Below are 25,673 nucleotides of genomic sequence, written 5' to 3' on the forward strand. Positions count from 1 at the left end.
TAGTTGCATTGAAGTTATTTTATTAAACAATATACAATTCAAACATGATTTTGAAATGGTGTAGGTATTGCAGGTACAGTGTAAGACAATGTGGCAGTTAATGTTCTTCAAAGAAAAATTGTAAAACATGAGATATGCAAAAAAACTGAACATGTGAAATGACTGCCTGAGGCTGGATGGCATACATTAAGTATGAAGTTTCATTCTTAAGAGTCATGAATTTGAAAAAGGACCACAGGACATTCATAATTGTTTGCAATCAACATAGATATCGTGGGGTTTTTTTCTGCACCATATTATGGGTTGTTGCCCATGTCTTTACTCTCCCTGCAACCAAATCTACAGTACCTACGGTTACAAATAAAGTAACCTGACTCTGACCGTCACTCTGATTTTTCACTGTTTATCATCATCATCATGATTCATCCTGCTTCACTTCAGCCCCTCTGGCTCCTCCAGCCCAGAATGTGTCAGCAGCTCCCCATCCCAAAGTCCGAACGCAGGGCAGAGAGGAGCCTTGAACTGGACCCGGATGGTGTGAATGAGCCTGGATTTTTCAATGTCCACAAGCCCCAGAAGGCCTTCTTCGTAGTCAAGCAGAAGGCCAACGCGGTCTGGCTTGCCCACCAGCGTCACAGGAACTATCTTATTACTAGTCATAATAAACCACTTGCGCTGGGCATAGCCAAACACCCAGGAGGAGCTGTTGGTACCCACACAGTCATCCCGGGACATCGAAGCCTCAGCCACACCCAGACGGAATTCCTGAGACTTTTTGACCGTCACTTCCCAGTAATGTCGCCCGTTGCTGATCTTCTCATCGCCGAACACAACGGCCCAGTCCCGGAAACGCTCAGGGTTGTCCTGCACGTGGCTGGGGTCCAGGCCCAGTATGCGGTAGATGACGCCAGTGTCTTTTTTGAAGAGGTCCAGACTGCTATGGGCTGTTCGGTTGTCAAGCCTGAACTGAACATCTACAGAGAATCAAAGCAGGAGAAAAAAGTCTTCGAGACGTTTGTTTATTAAAAACCTCATGTGAGTGTCAGAATACTATTTTGGGGTATTAAAAGATTACAGCAGGCATACTAAGGACTAATTTATATCATATTTCAAAGTTTTTATATACATGTTAAAAAATGTATAGTATCTGACTGAAATGTATTTTGCTTTAAAAAAAATAAAAAAAATAAGTGTGGCATGAAAAGAACAGAACGGAGTAAAATAAACACGTTTCAGCTTTACTTGAGTATTTATTTGATTTAGGTACACGCATGCGCAATCGGTACAAATAGGACAGCCAAGGATTAGTTATTCGTCGACTTCCTCAGCCTTCGCCGTGTCAGCATTAAGTTGCGTTACTATAGTTACCACGTCAGGCGGTAGCCGGGTTACCGTGTTTCTAGTACTGGGGGTCAGTCCAGAACAATAATAACGAACATAAGTTGTCAGGCTGGGTTGCTGTCAAAAGGGACATCGACCTCTGAGCTGCACTCACAAGCTAACATCTATTAAGCTAATGGTAACTTTAACCAAACATTTACTCACTGTTCCCTGTCGAGGTGGATATGAAGCGTCTTCTCGCCGGCAGGCTGACAGCCCGCCTGTGTTTAACTGGCAGAGAGATGACAGTCCGTCCCGCCAGGCGACACAGACGAGCTGCATTTGTAGGTAACGCCATGTTTGTTCACAGCTGTCGCTGCTGCTGCTCCTCACATGTTGTAGTTCCTTCTCTGCTGCTCAGTGTTTCGGTACGTGTTCTGCTTCCCCCTGCAGGCCTGGAGAGGAACAACTCCACCCGCCACAGCAATAAAGCAGCACACAGCAGCACCTCGGACAGCAGCCAGGCAAAGCAGCCAGGCAAAACTCAAGTCTACAAATGTGCAACCACATCATCTCTCAGTAAGTGTGTCACTTCAACCAAAATGAGCCTCAACAGAGTTAGCTCCCAAAATATTCACATTTCTAGTTAAATCCATAAAAGATTGGAACAAGATGACACAATTTATTCAACTTACAAATAATGTATACAGGCCTTTATTTACAGTCTATGATAAATATATATATATGTATATATATATATATATATATATATATATATATATATATATGTGTGTATATATATATATATATATATATATATATATATATATATATATATGTATATATATATGTATATATATATATATATATATATATATATATATATATATATATATATATTTCAGCATTTGGATGTACACAATATATCAATGGAGATGCAGACTTACAGCTTTACAGGAAATATATAGTGTTTTACTCAGTGTCCAAAACAAAACATCTTAAAGGATGCCTAGTTCTCCTTCATATATCAAATGCAATGTCTATTTCTGCATTGATTATATCTATTAATACTGGATTTTTATTGATTAAATTGCTCCACTGCACAGTAGGACTTCTAATGTCACAGATTTTCTTTTTCCATGCTAATGCATTTCAGATTGATGATGAGCCATATGCAATTTATGGAATGCAATAAATACTTTGTTGGATTAACAAAGCATGATTCAGCTTTGTTACACAGCCAGACCCATTTTTCACAGCAGTATCCAGCTGGGGGTCTAAATGTCATTGTTTATTTATGGTTTGGGATTATTTAACTGTTGTTTAGACGCCTTCAACCTGTCCTGTCTAAGATATATGCACATATAGGATTTAATCACGCATTTTTTATTTATTTATCATAGTTTATGTTGTGAAGTCAGGGCCTGTCCGTTCTGATCACTTGTATTCCTTGAAGCCAAGTCATGTGCTTAATTACAAATGAATGGCAAAAAAACTAGATCTTAAAAACATATGAACTAAAACTTTTACTCAGACATAACAAGCTGTTGTATCATTTCAACTTGTCCTTTTCTATCTTTTTCCTGCTTTCACTTTGAAGAATGTGTTTGCTTTGGTGTGTGGAAGGCACTTCAGACATTATGAAGACCGAACATTGAAAGATAAATATATAACAACTGTCAATCACTTATAAACATGCAGTGGTAATGACGAGGAAAGCGTCATGAAACATTCAAATTTAAAAAGAGGAGTCAGACTTTGAAGGAGCTCAGTAATGTTTTATGGGTTGTTTATCCCTCAGCCTGTGATGTGCTCAATTAAATAAATGTTAAAATCAAAGTAAAAACCAAATAATGTTTTGGTCTTATAGTGATTAGACATCTTGGCATTCAGTGTCACTTTATCTCTTAATGGTGTTACAGCTGCAGGATTTGTTCGCTCAGTCTGGGTTTTTCCTGGGTCTCAGTTTCGTGTTTGCTCTGGTCCGAATGGCACACTACGAGGTCTCTCATTCTCTATTTGGTTAATGTGGAAACTCAAGTGCCCACACACATTGGTGATGTTTTAAAGGTGCAGGTTTTACCAAGCAGAGCTGGTGTAACACAGGCCACTTCCTGGTTCTGTTCCTGAAGTAAGGAAACAGGATTTTAGATACATCTTTATTTTTAAATATATAATAACAAACACTGTTAAATGATCAGTTTTTAGAAAAGAGAATAAGAAATAATATCTTCTGATCTTCATAGTCAACGCTCCAATAATTTTCTAGTCCAGTGTTTCTGTCTGAGGCTCCCAGATTACACTCTTGAAAAAGAGATTTTTAATCAAAAAATAAAAAAAAACCCAGAATAAAAGGTTTGAATGTCACAGCTAGACTAAAGACTATGTGGGTCCATGAGCAAGTTGAGATTTTACATTTACTTTAGACAGCTACGGCATTAAAAAATAGACCTTCATTTAGAGCTTTGGTGAGTTTTATGAAGATAAGATGACAGTACCTACCCGTCCTCACTCTTACTATTTAAAATCAGAATCACAAAAGTTTAAAATTGTCATAACTGCTGAAATGGAAGGGGATTTCCCTCAGTCATTCAATCCAATTCATATGTATGTCTTTAACATTATTATACAAACATAGACCCAACATAACACATGATCAAGAACAGAGCAGCACAGGCAGGGAAGTCCAGACTCATCGGTGAACAGCCATCTGCCTCGACTGGATGCTTTTTCTCAGTGGAAGAAATCAAGGAGAGATTACATGAACAGACACTAGACCTGATGTGATAATGTGACTTTGGTTCAAGATGCATTATGGGAATAATGATCCAGTGCTTTCAGTAGCCTACATGATCAACACTCAGTGGAAAATATCTACTGTATAATATCCTCTTCTCCTTTGATGACATTTGTAGACTTTAAATCTGTCTCTTGTGGAAACCCATCTTCATGACAGGCCAATGCTAAATTGCTTTTGTTCCCCTTTAATGACATGCTGAATTTTGTTCGTGATTAAGTCTACACTCAAAGGTTTTACTTTGCCTTTCTGTGTCTGCAATTTAGATTGGATCCTTTAAGGCTTTCTAATCCCTATCATATAAAACATTGAGGATGACTTACAAAGAGAATGTTTCCTCCTATCACACGCTACACTCCAAGTCCCAGAACACACACTCTCTCTCTCTCTCTCTCCCTCGCTCTCCCTCTCTGATTCTTCTCTGGATGTGGTCTAAAGACGTGAAACTACATTTGAGTCTCAGGTGGTCAGCGCAGAGCGTCAGTCTGCTCTCCTTTCCTCTCTCGTCCACTGGAGGAAAGCTTACGACTCAACCATGGACCAGAACAACCCACCGCCAGTCTCCCAAACAGATTTTTGAGAAGAAAACAATCTCCTGAATTGACCCGAAAAACTGCGGATTGAAAAAGACATGCGTCAAGCCAGAGCTACGACGGGAACTCTTCGTAAATGAGCAGAACTGTCAGAAGGATTCCTCCCTCTTCTCACTGTCCTGCTTTCCTCTGGCTGGCGTGCAGGACTGAAGCGTGCTTCACTGGACTTGTCGACAGGCGAATTAGTAGCCTGATGAAACACGTTGACAGCCCCTTTTTCTTTGCTTTCCTGCAAAACATCAATTTGTTGCAGCGCTGAAGGACCTTTATTTTGACATCTTTGTAATGCACGCGCTCTTGCACGCTCGCTTCTGCACACGAATCCTGCTCTTCTGACTTTTTGAAAGCGCGGCGGATGCTGACAATGTTTCTCACTCAGTCTGCGTGAGGGATGGCGACCCACATCGCACCAAGTTCACGAGCGCCTATCTCCATGTTTGCACCTGTTCGGTTAGATATTGTCAGTTTGTGCCACAGGTGAATGAATATCCGTGATTATTCACTTCACAGTGAGTGCTTGTGAGCTGTTTTCTGACTCAGATCGATCTTGTTGCTCATTCACAATGGATCTCAAAGTGGAACCTGAAGAAATGGACACGAATCATCCTCCACCCATAGAAGTTTTCGCGCACAGCTCGACGCTTCATGGAATTTCTCACATATTCACGTACGAGCGCTTCTGCATCAAGCGCTGCCTGTGGGTCGTGTTTTTCCTGGGCTCTTTGACCTTTTTGCTGTTCGTGTGCGTGGACCGGATCCACTTTTACCTAGAGTACCCACACGTCACCAAACTGGATGAAATATCTACCCCAATAATGACGTTTCCCGCGGTCACTTTTTGCAACCTCAACGCATTTCGCTTCAGCCGCGTGACGCGCAACGACCTGTACCACGCAGGGGAGCTGCTGGCTCTGCTCAACCAGAGGTAACCTGTCACACAGTTTATTTTTTCCTTTTATAGCAAAATGTTGCTCAATATTTAGAGCTTTCTTTAACTTTCTGATAATTTGACCCCCTCCATTATTTTCTTTTGTAACCTCCGATCTCTCTTCACTTTCTGTAACACATAAATACGTTTCAAAATGCACATTTCTGTGGCTGAATGTATGATAATAAAGTTCAGCTGCCAATTAAGAACAAACTGCATGTGTATACTTTGTTAAAGTCCTTTCATGTATGAGTCTAATTGCAGTTTTTTTAATGACCTAATATTCATTTACAGTTAGTCTTTGGTCGATAAACACAAAACATCCCATATTAAATTTACTAATACAAAATACTGTTGAGGAATCAAAACACCTCAACCACCTGTAGACTAATAGTCAGAGGGGTCATGTCTACTCATTTAAAATGTTCTTTAGTAAACTAAGTGGTGTGCTAATGGAAATGAATTCTTATAGTGCATTTTTGTACACAAACACATTGTGCGTCAATGAAAGGAAATACTAAAATATGGGAGATAACATAAAAATTTCAAATATAAAGCAAATCTAAAAAAGATATAAAACATTTAAGCATTTTTAAACAAATACATTTATTCAATAATAGATGGGGTAATAATCAATAAACCTAAGAAACCCTTTGTGTTTGCTGATAATGTCGTCTCAGTTGTGATGGACCTCAACTCAGCAGGTAGCTTGTTCCAGAGAGTAGAACCACATTGACTCAAAGCATTGACTCAAAGCACCCTCTTCAGACTGTGATCTAATTCAGGGTACAGCCAGAAGCTGCCGCCTGATGACTTGAGAGGCATTCATCCAACACTGGCAATTGTGTCTCACTCATCCAAGTAGCTCTAATAGTTTCTACCTTGTTGAGTCATGCTGTGGCTCCAAGAGCGGGCTTGCATTAACTGAGGCGTTATAATCAGAGAACGCCAGCCGTCATGAGGTGCAGTTCCAGAGAGCTCTGGATGCTGGAGCTGGCAAACATCGAGCACTAAGCACAGAAGGAAAAGATGTGGAGAGTCTGCTTCCTTTGATTACAAGTGTAACTGCAGACGCTGTGGGTATTTTTGTCTTTTAGACATTTAGATCCTCATGTCTCTGAAACTTCAACCCAGCTGCAAAAGCACTCAAACACTTCTCTTTAACTCTGTTTCTGAGCTTTTAGATGTTTTTTTAATACTCTGGATAGTTGGGTGGAAAAAGACAGTGATAGAGAAACAGCACATTTTCAGTGACTAAGATCATGCAGAGGCTTGACCGAGAAGAAGAGTATATGAAGAAAGAGCGGACTGTGGCCTTGAAAGGTGTTTTGCTCAACATGTTTCCCTGTGGTGTCAAATTTCAACAGAGGCCCAATGATGAAAAAAAAAAAGCAAGAAAAAAATATTCATAATATCAAGTAGTACAGTTTTTTAGGAGATGATTGTCGACCAGTGCCTTTAATATCACTGATCATAAATCTTAGAGCACAAATGATGGGAACTTCTGACGGACTGTCTTTCAAAAGATCATGGACGGGGCAGCTAAAGCCCTGTGCTAGGGTGGAGAACAGCCATTTCTATCCTAAATCTTTAATGAGGATCCCAGACTGATCACCAAAATTAGCATTTTTTTCTGTGACATTAGTGCGACTGTTAATCAGGATTTGCCATCTGGACTTTTATTTTTACACAAACACGTCTCCTAATCTCACATTTACAGACGGCGGTTCACAAGAAAGACATTTCAACGTTGGAGCTGAAAGCGTAATGAGGGCTAAATCTCCATCTAAGTTTCCTTCTCCATGTACTCATCTCAACTCTCACACTCTGAAGTAGGTTTAGTGCTCATTATCCTGCCTCCCCTGGCAAGGTAGGAAGGCGACGCAACGGCACACTTAGCTGTTATACCCCCGGCCAGAAAGCAAAGTGCTCAGGGCATGAAATCCATTTAAGACGCCTCTCCGCCCACTACCATGTTTGGAGTCAGTGGTCTGGGAAATGTCTTGTGGCATGATATTTTAGTGGCACACATGCTCAAGTGTCAGCCCTCACTGATCCCGTCGACTCTGTCTTATGGGATTTTATCTCCTAAGTGCCTTCTTGGCAGGTTTGTCCACTACACAAACACAAAGAAGTGAGTGCCTCTCTGAAATTAGGTTCTCTTTCAATCAAACAAAAACACTTGGCCAAGAAGTGTCTTAGGCCAAAATCTCAATGTCACAAAAAAATCTATAAGCTAATATTTAACCCAGAAGGACGCTGGTTTATTGATTTAATGTTTGGATGATTTCAGTTAAAGTGTTAAAAGTCCCTTTGCCCTCGTGAATGATGTGAAACAAGATGATTACTGCACCCTATTCCAAGTTTTACAAGACATTTTATGGTTGTGTATAAAGCTGTGATTATACATCACACACTACCAGCTCCTGTTTAAATACTATCAATGTCATTCTTATTCATATAATTGATGGAACACATCCATTTTTTAAAAATCTTTAATGTTACATAAAAGATCAATAAAATACCATATTCATACAAGAATGGCTACATTCATGTGAACATTTTCTAAAGGACATTTAATTAAAGCCAGTGCTCTGAGGAAAAAAAAAAATCCTAAATCCAATCTGCTCTTGGGTGAGTCCATTAAAATGGTGACATTTTTAATAAAAGCACAGTGGGAGATCGCAGCGAGAGGAGAGAGTGGGTGCTTTTCAGCTACTCTGCTCTTTTAACACGAGGCAGCATGGTCACTTTTTTTTTGTGAGCTTCATTAAATGAAAGGAAATTTGCCAGTGCCCTGGATAATGCTGGCTGTGATGTGGGCTGTCTGGCTCCCTGCTCACATACGAGCATGCCTTCGTTCTTAATAGAATCACAGACACACAAAACATGACAGCTGCAGGACAAATGACACAGAAATGCAACAGAATACAAAACTATGAATGGTGACATTTGAATCTGAGCTGTTGGAGATTTTACCAGAAGAAATTTATATACACTTTCAAAGAAGTGATTGCTGTATGAATGAAAACATGAGCAGACACCCACTGATCATTTCATTTAACTGATGACATTAAACCACAGCACTGTAATAGAGAATTCTACACACTATTTAACTAATACTACGTTTAACCAACATGTGGCCCCTTTCTGCCCATATATGGACTTGTATGAAAACATAAACATAAACACAAAGAGTATTCGGTCAGCTCTAGGCTTGACTCAGGGTAGAGGACGTCTCCTGGCTTGCACAGTCCCATGAGCTGCACCATTTAAACTACTGGGCAATTCTCATGATTGGGCATTGGACACAAGCTCAGGTTTGATCACCCTGTAGCTGGCCACCTTTGATGAGGGGGTCAAAAGGCCGAAACACCCTGTGACTCAAAGGTACACTACTGATGATGTATCCCGTGTTTCATGATTCTTAGGAGTCCCTGACTCTTTCCTACGGGTCCAAGACTTACTTTATTTATTAGAATGGTTGTTTCTTACCCATTTGATGATTTGAGTCCCTGAATATTGTCCCTAAGTATTACAGTGCCTGTAAAGCAGGTCAGCTGAAGCTGTTGCAAATGTGCTACATAAACTTGATTTGACTTGACTCAGTGTTTGCTTGGGTGATCTGTCTTCCCTCTTTTGGTGTTGAAAGGCCGAAACACCCTCTTATTCAAAGATACACCACTGATGACGTGTCCCAAGATTTGAGATACAGCTGTCACGCCACTCTTAACATCAAGGCAAACCTCGTGTGTATACCACCCATCGGCACAATGGACAGTTTTCCATCACGTCCCGTGTAACATGCTTCTTTTCCTCAAAGTTTAAATCCATATAAAAGACTTGAGTTGAAGTTCTGTGTAGCCTGAAGCTGCTTCAACAGTGAATGGAAGACTGATTTTATGGCTCACTTCTGTACCAACTTATCTGAACTTTATTATAGACTGTACTTTAAAGCGTTACACTCTGGTAGTGCCATCAATTCAGGGCCAGAAAATGCCAAAGAAAAAAGCCATCATGCTCATTTATACGGCCCTTTTCCTGTCTCCTTTGATTCATTCAGGACAGGGTTATATTTAGCTTCGCTTGAGTGGAGCAAAAGTTTGCAGAAGATGTTCAAAGGCTGAAATTTACTTTTAATTAAATCTGCTTTGTCATCAGACAGTGATTATTCACTGTGAAGTCGCTCAGAAAAAAAATCTTCATTCAAGGAGATAAAATTTGCAATTTGCAAATGTGTGATGTTTATCTTTGAGCTATCTTTTGTCTGTTTCTGCTTTCAGGTATGAGATCAGGGACCTGCATCTTGTGGAGGAGAACGTTCTGGAGAGCCTAAAGGTCAAAGCCGACTTTCACAATTTCAAGCCGCGACCCTTCAACATGAGAGAATTCTACGACCGAACCGGTCACGACATCAACGACATGCTGCTGTCCTGCCACTTTCACGGCACAGAGTGCAGAGCTGAGGACTTCAAAGTGGTAAGTCTGACACTGAGTTAAAGCTATGTGAGGATCCTCTTTGACATTTCAAACAATTCCAGATCAGAACAAAACAAACAACGGATCGATCCGGCTTCAGTACTGTCTGTCAATCTTAATTCTTCTCCCTCTGTGGAGAATCACTGTGAACTAATCATGTTGCAACTTGTGTGAAAATGTTTCAGAGGTTTTAAAGCTCTGTTAACACAACTACAGCTTCTGTTTCCCATAGCAGTTCACTCAACAGTTGACATTTTTGAGCAAACGTGACATGAACATATTTCTAGCGAACCATCAGCCAACAATCTTTTTTTAACGATTTTGTATTTTTTCACCCATTTTCAACCAAGCGATGACCTCTGCAAGTGAAGACAATGCAGTAGTGCAAAATCCTGCAGAAGTCACATACACACCCATTCAAAAAAAGCCTGTTTTTATAGCACGAATAAACTTGTTTACAGACTGGTTAAAAAAAAAAAAAAGGTCTGGTTAACTAATTTCTATATCTGCACACACTGTATGGGGGGGTGAAGTTTAAGCTAATCCATCTGTTTTGATTTCATGGAGGATTAGCATCATTCATAATGACCTGAGTGACAGTCACGTGCAGTGTAGTGGTTTGTAAAGAGGCTTAAAACCCACTACAGCTCTCAGCATGTCGTTAGGGTGAGCCAGCATTTCCAGCACGGCGACCGCCATTGATGGTCCAAAGATGTCACACTTTGTTCATCAATATGAACAGTCCTTGTGTTCAACATGCTCGTGTTACCAAATGTAAGGGTTCAATTCAACCGGATGTAAACCCCAGATTGGTTGGCGTCCTCTGTTGTAAGGTAACGGCAGCTGCTTGCTGTGTTGCTGGTTGATAACAGATAAAATGACATATTTAAAAAGATGGTAATTTGACATTGATTTCATGTATTGTTCGAGTGGATCATTGCAGACAACTCGCTTTATAAAAATCATAGGATGATCTATTTATAGAGAGTTAAAGAATGATGAAGCCCCCCACAGCAAAGACAAAGCAAACCTCTGAGTGAACTGAAGGAAAAAAGGCTTGTCGTTTTGTAACCTGAGGATACCTGCCGTTTTTCCTGTGGATTTTTTTTTTCCCGTGCTTTAGAACGTAGACATTGTCTGTGTACATGATGTTTTGAACATTCATTGTTGTTTCACTCCCAGATGTAGACAAACAGACATTTACAAAGCAAAGTCAGATTTACACCGCGATGATTGATCTCTCCCTTCTCTTCTTATATGATGATACAGTAGTGGTTTGTTTACATCAGTGCGCAAATAAAATCACATTTCATGTCTGAGCTGACACTCCTTGTTAATATTTATGATCAAACATTGTTTTCGGGTGTTTATTTATTCAGCTGAATCTTCATCTTCACACATCTGTTTACATCTATCTTTCTTGTATGTTTTTATTCCAACAGTAAAGAAACAAAGGAGCAACAATGCACAAAAAAAAAGGCTTTCAGAATGAAATGCTCAAGGGGAAGAACGTGGAAATAAGCAGTGGAACTGGTCAGAGAAATCAGTTTAAACAGCCCACTGGCAATATATATGTACGCTGACTGATTAATGTTCGAGTTCAGCAGAAAGTGGCGCTCCCTTGGCTGTAACATCTCAGCCGTAAAACCCTGCTGTCACTGCTGGTGCACCCGCACTCTGTTGCCAACGGTCACTGGCATCCGATGTGATTTTTAATTTGGAGATGAACATTGATCATTCCACTCTGCAGTCCACTGAGCTGATAGATTCATTTAAATGGTGGCTAATTTAACCCCCCCCCCCTCAAAAAAAATAAAAAAATAAAAAAATCCAGCATTGTGGTGGTGTAGAAGCGAGTTCATATCAACAAGGTGTGAGTTGTGTGTAGCATCACCTTTTTTTTTTTTTTTACCACAAGAGTTGTTGTGAGTTAGCTTAAGAGATTTATTTTTGTCATTGGAACATTTATGCACGTTCATACAAAATAACACCAAAAGTGGAGCTCTACATGCTGCCACTTATTCTGCTGCAGCTGCATTGAAGTAGCTTTGAAGTGATATTTCTGCTTGTGGGCAATTTGACTATTTTTCCTCTGGACCCAGTGAAAGGGAATCTACTCGAAGACTCTTTTTTTTTAATGTCTCGGCAAGCAGTTTTGAGGAGTGAAATTAGCCTAGTTTGCCTGTATTATTAAAATCTCTGGTAGCAAGTGGATCATCTAATGTGTTTTGTTTTCTTTAGATGGTGTCCTCCTAAATGTTTAATTTAAATAATGACTCTTGGAATCACTTTGTGAGCTCTGTAGCTCTAATAGCTTACTGTTGTTTTTCTCCGTGTTATTCTTTCTTTCTTTTTTTTTTCCAAAAAGAAGGTTTTTTTTAAAAGATGGTTGGTAATTATATCGAGCATACACTTTGTGTTTTATTTGTTCACACTGTCTTACTATCATGAATACTGCTGAACCCAAATGCAGAAAAACAACAGGTAAGGTGTCAAAAGGACTTTTATGGTGAGTCTTGCAGGGGGCTGTTTGGAGTCGGCTGGCTGGCCGGCCGGCGGACTTGGTTGTCAGTGAGGCAGATTGGAAGAAGTAAGTCTGTGAATGGCACAACGATCCGGCAGAGACTGAGTGTTGGTGCAGCGTTTTTATAGGTGTAGTTTATTGCTCGATGCCGGGCAGTGGCGTTGGTTCCAGATCGAATGCAGGCGAGCAGAGTGAAGAGGACAGAGTGGAAGGGTTGAGGGAAGACAAAAATACGCACTTCCAACTGATGTCATGCTGCACGGACTGTGACAGCAGCCCTCCTCTTGAGTGGTGAAGTGTAGGTGTAGTTCAAGAGTTCCCTCTTGGCAATGTCATGATCCGCAAGCTTCTGAAATCTGAAATCTTTTTGTGAAATCATTTTTTCATTTAAAAAAAATCTCGTGTGTTGACTTCGGGGACAAAGCAGCACCTCTGATGTCCTTGCTGGTCTTGTCCTGTACATGATTTATTAATTTTTTTGACTAAAAATCTCCTCCACTTGTCTTTTTAACAGTCAAACGTTGGACTCATTCAGAGTCTTTGTTGTGGAAAACGAGAACAAATGGTTGTTTCAGCAGCGTGCAGTTAATCCGTTTGGTTGACACCTACCCTGCAGCAGCACTTTCAGACATTCCACAGAATAACAGACCGTCTCTGTGCTGATGGTCTTGTTTACTTTTACAGCTCATAAAAAAAGCATCAATATTAATTCCAGCCTGTTTCATAACCAGTTAAAACCTCCTCACATGAGCTTCAACGCTCATTGAGTTGTTCCTCTATTAATCATGATAAAGATTGATCCAGATGTTCCACTTCAGACTGCAGACTACAGGAGAGTCATTGTGTTTGTTTGTACATACTACAAACCCGCTGATTTACACTTCTCTTTTCATTCGTTCATGTTCATCTCAAGTGATGTTGCATTAGCTTGCATATGACCCCTCTGTGTATTCATTATATGAAGAGAGGTTGTGGAGTTAATTTGGTGTACGGCTTGATCAACAATTCCTCACAGTGAAATGTGAAAGGAATTATTTTTTTCTTTATTCAAAAAGGCCTAAATGGAACCGAGCCAACACGTGTCCCTTCTCTATTAAATTGGTCCCACAGTCATTATTTGATTCGTTCCAGAGCAAGCTGCGGCAGCACTAAATTCAAGATTTTAATTTTTTTTTATTTTCGTACAACAGATAATTGTCCTTTTTAATGGATGGAACCAATGAATGACTTCACTCCTGAATTGTATTTGATCGACCTTTACTTTCATGTTTTATTTGTTCTTTTGTGTGTTTGTGTGTGTGTGTGTGTGTTTATTCTGTTTTAATTGTACTGGAGACATAATTAAAAATGAAGGTTTCCCTAAAGATTCCTAAAAACTCACATGAACATCTTAAAAAAAAAACATGTGAGTCTTAATAATTAAAATAGGTAAGTCAATCGATTATTACTTATGAATTCTATAATTGCATATTGGCCTCAAAGGGTTTACTGTCCGCAGCGTACAACACCCTGTCATCTCATGACCATGACGTCCAAACCTCTAATCCTTCCATAACTCTGAAGTTAAATGTGCAGTTATGGCCACACGTTCACCTATAGAAGTGAACTTCATTATGATTCTTATTGAGTCACGTCTCTACAGTTAATCAGTAGCTTTAAGCCGTGGCACTCTGCTGGTAGCTATCACCTCAGCAGCGATTAACAGCAGATTCCCTCCTTATTAAAAGCTCATTAGAAGACTGTTAAAAAAAAAACCCACAGAAACAATCATTAAGTGATAACTGTCACAAGGTGTTGGCTTGCTGAGCTGCTAACCTAGTCCTTATAAAGTCCTGAATGAACTACAACTTGAACTACAACTACACCTTCATCATTACCCCCGGAAGAAAATCAAATCTGCAGCAGGCAACGCCCCCAACATGTACACAAAAGACAACATCAGAATTACACACGTACGGAAAAATCCACAGCTCAAGAGAGAAACAGGAACTTCCCCCACACTGAGCCCGAGGCAGAAACAGTTCAGACTCGGCACAGAAAAGTGCATGAAGTCAATAAAGTGCTGCGTAGTCGGTAAATAAAAAGTACTAATGAATAATCAAGTTGTGACTGACTGAACTGCCGACTGGCCGAGTCAGAACGGATCCTTACTGAGTTATTAAAGAAGATCTGCTTTGTGTCAGACAGGCTTTTGAAAGGTAGACCTCTAAGTGAAGTCGACTCGTGGCTTCTCCACAGATACACCTGGTCAACAGTTTCCATTATTTTGTCAACCTCGTTTATGTCACTGAGGCTCAGCCTTATTAAAGAAGCAGCTTCTGTTTAATGCAGCACAGGTCAACAGCGTCACGAACTGCAGTGGAAAGTCTGTATTAGAGAGCGCTGGTGGATGAGAGGTTAGAGGCCAAGATTCAAATCTGACCTGTGCCCTAATTAAATGGCCTAGTTAAATGTTGTCTCATTACTTGGTACCTCTCTGCTGTGAGTTTGACACTATAGCAGAGAGGATCACACAGATTTGAGGAGTAAAAATGGTATTTGAGCAGCTTTAGGGGAGAAGATGTCTGATATGTGCTGTCATATTCTCCGGGGTTGCATTTGTTAATTTTAGCTTTTTTATTATTTTTTTTTTTTTCACCCAACAGATTTTTCTCAAAACAGTTGACATACCTGCTGCTGAGGCACTTCCTGCAGCTTTGGGCTGATGTAAAGAAATCTCTAGAGACATTTTGGCAGGTCGCAGTCGACAAAATAAAGCAAGAAGTTAAATGAATAATGGCTGAATTCATTTTAGCTGCTTCAGTTTCAGTACAGTGATCTTCTGCACACACGGTGAACACTGGCAGGGACACTTGAATAAAACACAGACGTTGAATACCCTGCTTTTCTGCTATGAGAAGCTACATTTCTACACTTTATGTCAAGAACCTTAGTGTTTCATACAGATGTGCAGGATGGGTCTGTTCTACAGTACTGAAATTAATTGAAAACATGGTTTAGATTGAAGTAATATCGTAGGTAGCTTTTGAATTCTGGGGTCACACAGGACATGTTACCTGGTGTCGTGAGTATCGTCATGTCCTGCATTGTTTGATTCATCCTTCCACTCAAACATACTCTTCTTACTTTGCACTTTCTGATGAATTAACCGACTCTGGCCACGTCGCTCTGAGTGTCTTATACTGCTGCTGATAGCTTTCACTTTGAGCACTGAGTTTCACATACGGATCCAAAAGAGACGGAAGTATCACTAGTGGACAACAATGTTGGTAAAAACTAAAATAAATGGGTGGCGCCGATAGCGCAGCGGCAGCGCGCGCACCATGTTGCGAGGCTTTGCTCCTCGCGCAGGCGGCCCGGGTTCGCGTCCGGCCTGTGGCCACTTTCCCGCATGTCTCTCTCCCTGTTTCCGACTCTATCCACTTTCCTCCCCTATCAATAAAGGCATAAAGGCCAAAAATAAACCTTTAAAAAAATAAATAAATAAATAAATAAATGAAACAATATTTGTGGAACTGGTAACTGGCAGTATACGTCATGCTTTTTTAAAACTCTTTTACATACGTAAACTTTAACAAAAGAAAAACAGCCTTAACGTGAAATAGACAACTTTATAATTGCTTTATACATAATATTTCTTTTTTGTGTTAAGTCGTGCAGAACAATACAAGAAAAGTGAGAGACAGTGCAAGAGCAACTATGTGGGCAATATGTGTTTACACCAAAGACAGTGAAAACAAGAGTCAACAATAGAGAGCAGGAACTAGTGGCATATTGAAGCATTGTGACATTTATTTATTGTATATTGAGGATTTTCTATAGTTTAACTAATAACCCTTTGGATTGTTCGGGCTTCCTTCCTTTTTGCCGAATCACACCGCACTATTTGGCACCCTTGGAATTGATGAGACTTGTTTTCCTTCACATAAGAGGCACACACCACACAGTCCTGCTATACTGCGAGGTACAGATGGTTGTTCTCCTGCTCTTTTACGACGCTGCAGCCGTTGGCCGAGCAGACTGCCCTTTCCTCCAAACTCAGACATTGCATCATTGCTTTCCCTGATAGGATTTCAGAGCACACCCCCCAAATAGTTAAGTTAGCGCTACTGCAATCATTGATTTCAGAGCTGAAATATAAAACGCACACATATTAAGCATGTAAATAGTTGTTTATAGTATGAGAATGAGTGTGTCTTTGGAGCTCTATCACCCATTCAAGCATCTTATTGACCTTTCCTTGTTTTTGTCTAATTTAAGGGGGGATGGATTATTCATGTCGTGGTTAATTTATGTCGCTCAGAAGTCTTAAGACTGCTTCTTTAACTTCACTTCCTTCCCTCAGCTCTTCGACTGTGTCGACTGTGATGGAGCAATTTCTCTTCTCTTTGAAGAGCAGAGTGGCGTTCAGGAAATTGCATCTGGCCAGAACGTAGTGGCAGCAGAGAGGTGTTTCCCCTGGAGAGGTTTAAGGCCTTTTATTTCTCTCCTCTCAACTTCCCTTTTGTTATCTACATCAGCGCCTGACTACAGACAACTGGAAAATGCACTTCCTTTGAAAACCCTCTTCTTTGATGCACTGCATTGTGAATTTTTGTATTGTTTCATTGCAAAGTGCTTGATGAATAAGGAAAGAGGAATATCCCAACAGACCGTCCTCTGTGAAAAGATCAAAAGAGGAAGAAAAGAGAGGCTGATAAAACACCATTTCAGGCCTTTTCTGATTAGAATACAGATTCACTCTCAACTGATTCGACAGGATCGCTCCTTTTTTAAAATAATTTCTTACTACAAACAAATGTGTGTGTCTGCATCCCCGAGATGCCTCAAGGCGAAGACTTTTCCATTCTGATAGCAGGTACGGAAATTCCCCATTACCTTGTCATCGCCTGTCATCATGTCTTTTCTCTAGCTTTTATTTCCTCCTCTGGTGAGGTAGTTTTCAAAGATGTGTCATGGCAGTAAACATTAGCCCCATCAGTTATATTAGAAACGGGTTTAATTGATGTCTTTATGACATTTTATCTTCCAAAGTATAACAGAGTTTTGTTGTGAATAGTGAAGTTGTATGACTTCTATATTTACCCTTTGGAAGTATGACATCACATTACCTGTCGTTGGCATGGAGATTTATGTGCCAGCAGTTTAATTGGGACGTTTGTCAGGACTGTCATGTCAGCTCCTTGTGCCCCATGCTCAACTACAAGTCCACGTTGACACATTATTTACAGACGACGTCAGTAGCTTTAACTAAAAAAAAAAAATGTTGACTGATACAAAAGTAATGGCAGTTCATCATCACTTATGGGCCGCCATATTACTTCTGCAGACACCCTGTGCTCTCCCTGTAATTTGACGTTTTGTGCTGTTGTTGACTTGGGATGTTTCTGGTCGGGGCTGGTGCGTTTCGCCTCAGCCAATTACAGAGCAGAGTAAAGTTTAGGAGTGAAAAAATTCAGCGATCGGAGGCGATTCAAACCTACAAATATGACAAAGTGGATAAAGCTCTTTCCAAGGGGAGGGTGAGCTTTGGGTTGGTTTCACCCACGGCCTCTGCCGCCAGCTTTCGTTTGGACTAGCTGGTCCCAAACAATGGCAGTTAGCTTGTGCTACTGTAGCATGCTTAATGATCAGTGTTTGTTTGAAAACAAATTCAATACTCTGCATGGCAGTGCAGGTGCAGTAATCACACATGCTAAGTCCCGCTGTTAGCATGTGCGTCTGCTGGTGATGTGCCCAGGAGGAGGGGCCACTTTTACAGCAGAAATAATTGAGTTTACAGCTGGATACAAACAACGATGTAGTGTTGACCAATCAATTGTTTCTTGGTACACACTCTACAAGGGGGTGAACTGATTTTGAATTATGCTAGTAGCGCGTTAGGTTGACTGGCAGGTGGAAGTGTTGTAGTTTTTTAGCAGGAGGCTGAAGACGCGCTACTAATTTTGTCGTAGTTTTCATGGTTTTCCACATACTATTCCTTTCTTCATTGATTTCATTCGATAAGACACATCTGACTCAGGTGCAAAGTTCCTGCTCCTTCCCTCTGAGAAGCACTTTGAAGTGGCTCTATTACCAAGTTATGAAAGGCTGCCAGCATTCCCCTTCTGCTCCTCAACCGTTGAAGAGAATCATCTCTGCTAATTGGACTCTGAGGTATTTCTGAAGTAGACAACTGGGCCTGTTTAAAAGAAGAAGAAGGACCCACAAGTGAACTGCAGGAAAGAAGAACAGCGTCTTACTTTCACAAACACTTCCCTTGGTCTGATGCGTCGCACCTTTTTTTTTTTTTTCCCCCTTCTTCTTCCAAACTCAGACTCTGACAGCTCTACCTCGGGAATAGATGGGTGTTTGTAAGCTCCCAGCACACTCCGGTCGTGACAGTTGTGTCATAATTTCAGCTCTCTGATCTCTGCTGTCATGTCCCAACAAGGCAACATGTAGTTGTAGATTCTGTAGACAAAATGTGAGACATGTTTCGCCTCAGAGAAGAGACAGCATGGCGACAGTAAAATCCCCGCTTTTTGTAACAACTTTATCATTTTCCAAAAAAGCTGGATATAGAAACTGTTTTATAATCCTCAAAAGACGACTTGTGCGTATTGAACCATGTTTCAATTAATCAATCATTTCTAAGTTAATTATAATATTAAGACCATTTCACCAATGTGTTGCATCGTTTGTAACTTTGTGGTTTTTTTGCTGCTGCCTGTCTTGGCCAGGTCTCCCATGGAAAAGAGGTTTTTAATCTCAATGGGACCAACCTGGTTAAATAAAGGGGAAATAAAAAATGAATAAATAAAACTCTTTTGAAGCTGTTCCAGTTTATTTGAGTGAAATGGGACTGTTTTTCCTGCGCATGTTTGATGTTTTAGAGAGCGATATTCGAACTGTGATGGCGGGATCTAAAGGCCTGTCTGAAATGTAAAGTAAGAGCTGTATGTTAAGGAAAAGGGTCAGCACTGGAGCAGTCAAATTCAATGTCTTAGAGAGATGGAGTGAAATACGCAAAACAGCCACAGTGCTTTGTTGAAATCTCAAATTCAGTTCGCCTCCTGCACAGGGATGTTAACTGGAGTGCAGGGATGCATTCGCTAACAGATCCTGTGTGCTCTCATGTATGATAGTCAGGTTTGACTGCTCTACAACTCGTGGTGGTTCTCTTTCAGCACCAACCTGAACTCTGTGAAAAGCAACCCAGAGGGTGACAACGAGCTCAGATTTCTTTGACAACTCTGGCAGCCCGTGATGGGCGCTGGAACAGAGGCCGCCTCTTGGAGTTGTGGAATTTGGCCCATCTTTCTCTTGGCAAGAACGCACACTTAGTCGTGCGTTTCCTCTGGGGGGGTTTTTGTGGCCTGAAGCGACTGAGCTGAGGTGCACCCGCCCGCCCGCCCGCCCGCCCACACGGCTCGGCGGCTTGTGGGTCATCTGCGCTCCACATCCTGACCATCCTCCAGCGCCGAGCTTGCAAAGCGACGTCACCTCTCGGTCACACTATTTATCCTCACTTAGTGTCCCCCTCTTTTTCTTCAACGACTTCTCTGCATTCCTCTTTCGTCTTAACCTCTGTGCAGTGCTTCTCTCACATCGACCCCGTGGGCATGACAATCCTCATTATGTTTCCATGTCATGCTCTCTCCTCTCCTCTTCTCTCTACCCATACCCCCCCCCCCCCCCAACGTCCTTTCTTTTGTACTCTTTTGTCTCATGACATCCACCTCCCCTCTCTCCCGATCTGAGGTTGGATAAAACACGAGAAGGGGAAGAAAAAAAAGCCATTAAAGAGATCACAGGTGGGGAAATTAGGACAGGAAATCACTTAAACAGCCCCAGAAGAGTATTCCCACAACGCTGCTGTGATAAACATTTGATCACACTTAAGAGGATTATGTTTGATATTTGCCCACATTGCTGAACACGCAGTATTTAGTGCTGACCACCTCCGAAGACTGATTGAGGAGCAGGGTAGCTACATTTCTAACATCAGCAGGTGAATACTTTGGGCTCATGGAGAGAAATCCTGAGCAGAAGAGCCGTTTGTCAGCAGTGGGACTAACAAACGCAGCAGCTCAAAGGTAAACTTCATCGGGTGTATTTTAAAAACAGTAGGTTGAGTAAACATTTGCCAATTCAAATCCTTGTATATCATGCTGCGAGCCGCTTCCAGAGCCATGCTACGTATATCACATATCTGCCAGCTTCCCTCATGTCATAGTTTTTGAATTTGGAGAACACTTCAGCAACCGAGTTTCCGTCCAAATGTTGCTCAGATTTTCAACGATTTTCCAAGAAAGTCTGCGTAATGAAATGCAAATGATTGCACGTTTCCATCCAACTCTGTTATGCAAATATTAGGACGTTTTCAGCGTCCAAATGAAACAGCTCAGGCCGTCGTTTCTTCCGTCGGCTGCGTTTAAATCATCAGCAGAAGAAGTGGGTAAAAAGAAGATGATGTATGTAGGAGGAAAGACGTGATTTCAGGGGAGGAAGAGGGGCTTTAATGATCGGGTGTTTTCATAAATGATTTACATTTATTTATTTACTCTATTTGGTTTCCATTTGTTTCTGTATGTAAAAAAGGAGTTGTTAATGAAGTAGTAGAGAAAGGGGTAGGTTTAAATAAGCTTAATGCATCATCCTACTTCTTTTCAGACATGTTGGGTCTTATTGATAATGTTGATTTGACTATTCTTGTTGATTTGTTGTTTGTTTGTTTGTTTTTCAGTTTACTTTATTGTGCTACTTGCACATGTTAGAATGAGTTTGAAATTTGAATTTGAAATGGTCTTGAACTGATCCGCATGCACAAAAGAACAACAACAAAGACTCCACACACAGCGACACCTTTAGTTTTGCTTCCACCAAAATTTCAACCTCAAACACGTAGAAGGTCCAACACCTCACTGTCCCCTCACTGCCTCCCTCCATCACAGTTGTTTTCATCGAGTGTGAGTAGCTTTTTCTCCATCCTGCGAGCGCACAGCTGGGTTAGTGCCACATGTGAAGGCGGCCCAGAGGTGGCTTGAGTACATCAGATTCCATGTGAGCAAACAAATCACATTCAGTTCACTCTGCCTGCAGCATGAACGTACAAGCTTCACGTAGGTTTCCTCCAGCTTTTCTCATGGACCAGAAAACACAGACAAAATCTAAAACAAGAAATCGGTTACGGGATATTTTTTATTGGGAGTTGGAACTAAAGTCAGCCTTGGTCGCTTTTGTGCTTGGCCCCTGCATCTATGATAGTGATGGTATGTTAAAATACAAAAATGTGTCATCTTGAACATTTTAAAGAAGCAATATTACATGTATCTAGTTTTTTTTCTAACCTTTTCAGCATCAAATTTAGTTTGTTTTTTCCATGTCTTTATTTTCAAATGTCGTACCTTCTTTTACTCCACTCTCTCTCTTTCTCGATTTAATTTGATCAATTCCTGATTGGCCTCCCATATTGACAGATGGAAGGATGCTACTGTCTCCATACCAACGCAGTCCACAGTGTAGGGACTCAGTCACATGGCTCTCTTAACAGAAATGGACCATAGTCAGCTGGTCAGTTTATTTGTACACATTTTTCCAGCATTATTACAGGTCACATATTGGCCCATCATTGCATTTGGGTTATCTTTGCCTTTTTTAAGGAATCATGTAGCCATTCAGACTTTGATGGTTAGATTTCTCTTAGACGACTGCAGATAGAGAGCGGGAAACAAGAGTGTGCTGTAAAACATTATCCATGTTTCCTACATGGAGCGACGGCTGCAAGCTCGCTCGGGCAGGAAACTGGAACTGCTCTGATTTCACACTTGACATGCATCATTCTCCACAATCCCTCGATCAACGTAGCCCCCCTGACTTTTTCTCTCTATTTTACAAGATGTCCGGTCTCTCCCTCTGCTCTGTCATTGTCAGCACTGCCACACACCAGTACTCTGCTCTTACTTTCAACCCCACCAGCACCAGCACCAGCACCAGCACGGCATTCACCTGCAGGCTCTAACTGAGGTATAAGATATGAACTCATCACCCCTTCAATTGCTTCATGTAAAATAATCTGCACGGAGTGATGAGGTTGTTTCTCTAGACGCCTTACTCAAACTATGTTTGCTGCTTGAATAATCATTTCAAATGCATAAAAACATGAGATGCCTTATTGTATTGTCACTGTTTTGGAACGGCTGGAGACCTCATCAAATCACACTAATCTGGTGTTTCTGTCTGACACGTCTGACTGACGTTTTTTCTTCATTATTATTGGATAATGTTTCTATGGTAATTCGTCATCCTTTGTTCTGATACAACAACCTTTTCAACCTCAGGTAAGCATAAAAACACCACTTTGAAAAACTTCCATAGTGTTTGTTTTTTGTTGTTTCTCTGAATGCAATGAATGAAGACACACTCTTGTCTGATTCTATCTCTTAATGGCTTACTTTGTTTCCCCTATTGGAGAAAAACTCTTTTGTTTCATGCCATTAGAGACTCGGCCCCTCGAGACCCGAGAAATCGACCCACAGCGGGTTTAAAAAGTCGACTTTACAGCGTCATTAAATGCAGGTAAAAGGGCCTTTTTTGGCCCACAGGGACAAAACTGCTAAGAGAAATGGCCAGATTGATAGTCTGAGCTTCAAAACATCACCAGTTGTTATTGCAAACGAAAGGCCTTATCATCCATTGCTTTAAAACACCAAACAAATCTGCTCATTTTAAAGCCCCAAGATATCATTTCCCTAGTTGATAAAGGGAGGACAGCCACACCCAGTCTCCATGACTCCAGCTGGTTTCTAGACGGATCAGTAATGCTGCTTAAGCACGCTCTATTTGCCGTGGCTGAGAGGGGGGAAATGCTTTTTATGAAGACATTTCGGACGTGGAAGAAGTAGGGGGGGAAAAAAGCACACCGGGGCTGAAAATAGCCTTGGTTTGCTGCACCGCTCTGCACATGGTTTATTTATCCCGAGGATTAGTGCAGGTGACTTGAGGGCTGGGCTCTGTGTGGGCTGGAGGCAGGCGGGCAAACAGCGAGCTGTGACTCAGACTGCTGGATGGAGTTAAAGAGAAGGACTCTGAGGAGGAACGATGCTGAAGTTAAGAGAGCTGAGCTCCTCTGTACTCGGCTGACCTCAAACCAGCCTAATCGTGGGTTTCCTGATGCTCCCTGGGAGACTCATAGACTTCTATTTGATTCACAGAGTACCCTTTAACTTGAGTTACAAAGTACAATCACTCAAGTTTCTTTGATTGATGAAGCTATTTGTATCACTTTTTAAATCTCTCTGATTATGTGACGGCTGTCGTCACTTGTTAATGTAAAATAAGATTGTACATAAAAAAAACCAACACAATGCTTAATGAAATAGAGCAATGATATAATAATCTACCCATGTGACCCCTTACAAAGATGCAGTGTCTCGTTGGCCCGTTCAAAATATCTAAGTGGAACAAACAGAAAAAGAATGACATATTTGTGGCCAGGACTTTTGGGGCTGTCAGGTTTATGTTGAATCTTTTTAAAGAGAAGCCACTGGAATAGACTCGACATCTAAATGTTAATAAAGAAGTAAAAATAGATTTGGACCCACCCCCACCTCTAGTACGACTACTACTGTCATTTATGAGCATCAATTGATAATGATACTACGACTACTACAAAATAATATTTGAGTTTTAAATGTTTAACATTGTGATAAGCTCGTGACCAGCTAGGAAGGCAAACCAAGGGAGAGACACCAACATTTCACTTCAAAAGTTCCAAAATAAATGAGGATGAGATGTTGGTATTTGCAGAGTCGGGAGTGTAAGTTAGTTGGTGCTTGATAAAAGAGCGCAGGTGATGGTTGTAAAGAGTGACAAAGAAACTACAGGAGGTAAAAAGACACTACTGCACAGGCCAGAGGGTGGTAGCAATCAAAACAATGATAAATCTGAATTGTGGGTCGTTCTGCCAGATCGTTACTTTTACTTCCAATTCCTTTGAGGAAGGATGTGCGACATTATTCGTGGTACAACAGAAATCAAGTATATCCTGTGTAAACGTCTCTTTGAGTCATGGCTGAAGGTTTGAAACGTAAATGGAAGATGACGCTACAGTGCACAAAACAAACAAAAACACTGGAGATATTGCTTTTTTTAATTTTTCAAATTCCTATTCAAATTCAAAAAAAACTTTATTTGTCTCTGTGAGCAAATTCCAAGGCACACAGAGCACTAAATGAATGACAGTGCAGCTATACTAAAAATAGATAAAGTGTCATGTTGCCATTGGGCCGGTCACTATATTCAACTGAAGTCAAAACAGTCAGTTTTACTTGAAGGGAGAGTTTAACCCTGTAGCCCCTGATACCAGTCATCACTCATCAAATGTCATCAGAAGTGGGATAATGCCTCATCCACTGGCTCATTGTTGTAAATGCACTCTTACTGAAGTAGCAGATCTGTGTACCTCTCTGTAAGCAGTGCAGTTTTTAAGGTTTGTATAAGGATGGTTGATTGTCGACAGACATTGTTTGAACCGCTTGAAGGTTATGTTAAATTCAAGGCCAGGATTGAACGTTTCCACGGTTACCATGTCAGAGTGAATCACAATCAGGAGATGTTTTCATTTGTTGTTAACATTGGAGCCATGGAAAACATGACATGCTGGATTTGAATATTTCACTCAGCATGAATGTGATCTTGCTTTAATGAAGCACAGTAACGTGCACAGGCAGAAAACAGGAGAAATTGTTCAACAGAGTGGAAACAAACCAAGCCGCTTAATGACACAAGAAAGATAGATTTAAGAGTGTTTTGAGAGGCATGCACAAAATGCCTGCAACAGACAGTGCATGGAATGACAGTAATCCTGCATTATTTGAACATGCAATGTAAACAGAGTAAATGCTATCAGACGATCACTAACACCTTCAAACAATCAAATATTCCTGCAGCATTACAGGGCTGACAGAGACACAAACACACAGAAGGAGGAGAGACAGCTGCTATAAAGAGAACCGGCTAATGTCTCGTGCAAGCTGTGTGCAGACAGAC

The 25,673-nt window shown here is 40.9% G+C and overlaps 2 protein-coding genes across 3 annotated transcripts in view; one reads left to right on the forward strand and one right to left on the reverse strand.

Moving 5' to 3' along the window:
- Nucleotides 1-3: 3 nt before the first annotated feature.
- spryd4 (SPRY domain containing 4) lies at nucleotides 4-1,767 on the reverse strand. The gene is made up of 2 exons (XM_079360659.1): nucleotides 1,546-1,767; nucleotides 4-974 (listed from the first exon to the last, which is right to left on the reverse strand). The coding sequence occupies exons 1-2, from the start codon at nucleotides 1,676-1,678 to the stop codon at nucleotides 433-435; spliced, it is 675 nt and encodes a 224-aa protein (XP_079216785.1). The 5' UTR covers nucleotides 1,679-1,767; the 3' UTR covers nucleotides 4-432.
- The window catches only part of LOC306834610 (acid-sensing ion channel 1-like), a 51,487-nt gene continuing 27,354 nt past the window's right edge, over nucleotides 1,541-25,673 (forward strand). The window contains exons 1-3 of one of the 2 annotated variants that reach the window (XM_079360651.1): nucleotides 1,541-1,668; nucleotides 1,774-1,899; nucleotides 9,922-10,117. In XM_079360651.1, coding sequence (XP_079216777.1) covers nucleotides 1,877-1,899; nucleotides 9,922-10,117 — 219 coding nt within the window. In that variant the 5' untranslated portion in view covers nucleotides 1,541-1,668; nucleotides 1,774-1,876. Of the gene's footprint in view, nucleotides 1,669-1,773; nucleotides 1,900-3,876; nucleotides 5,636-9,921; nucleotides 10,118-25,673 lie in introns of those variants that run through there. The other variant, XM_079360650.1, reaches the window with a different exon arrangement.

This window comes from Symphodus melops, assembly GCF_947650265.1.
Source record: "Symphodus melops genome assembly, chromosome: 13".
Taxonomy (NCBI): Eukaryota; Metazoa; Chordata; class Actinopteri; order Labriformes; family Labridae; genus Symphodus; species Symphodus melops.

Bases quoted from the DNA above. Each gene is read 5' to 3' on its own strand.
- spryd4 (XM_079360659.1), bottom strand. From the start codon at position 1,678: ATGGCGTTACCTACAAATGCAGCTCGTCTGTGTCGCCTGGCGGGACGG. The intron at 975-1,545 runs GTGAGTAAATGT...GATTCTCTGTAG, and splicing joins ATCCACCTCGACAGGGAACA to ATGTTCAGTTCAGGCTTGAC.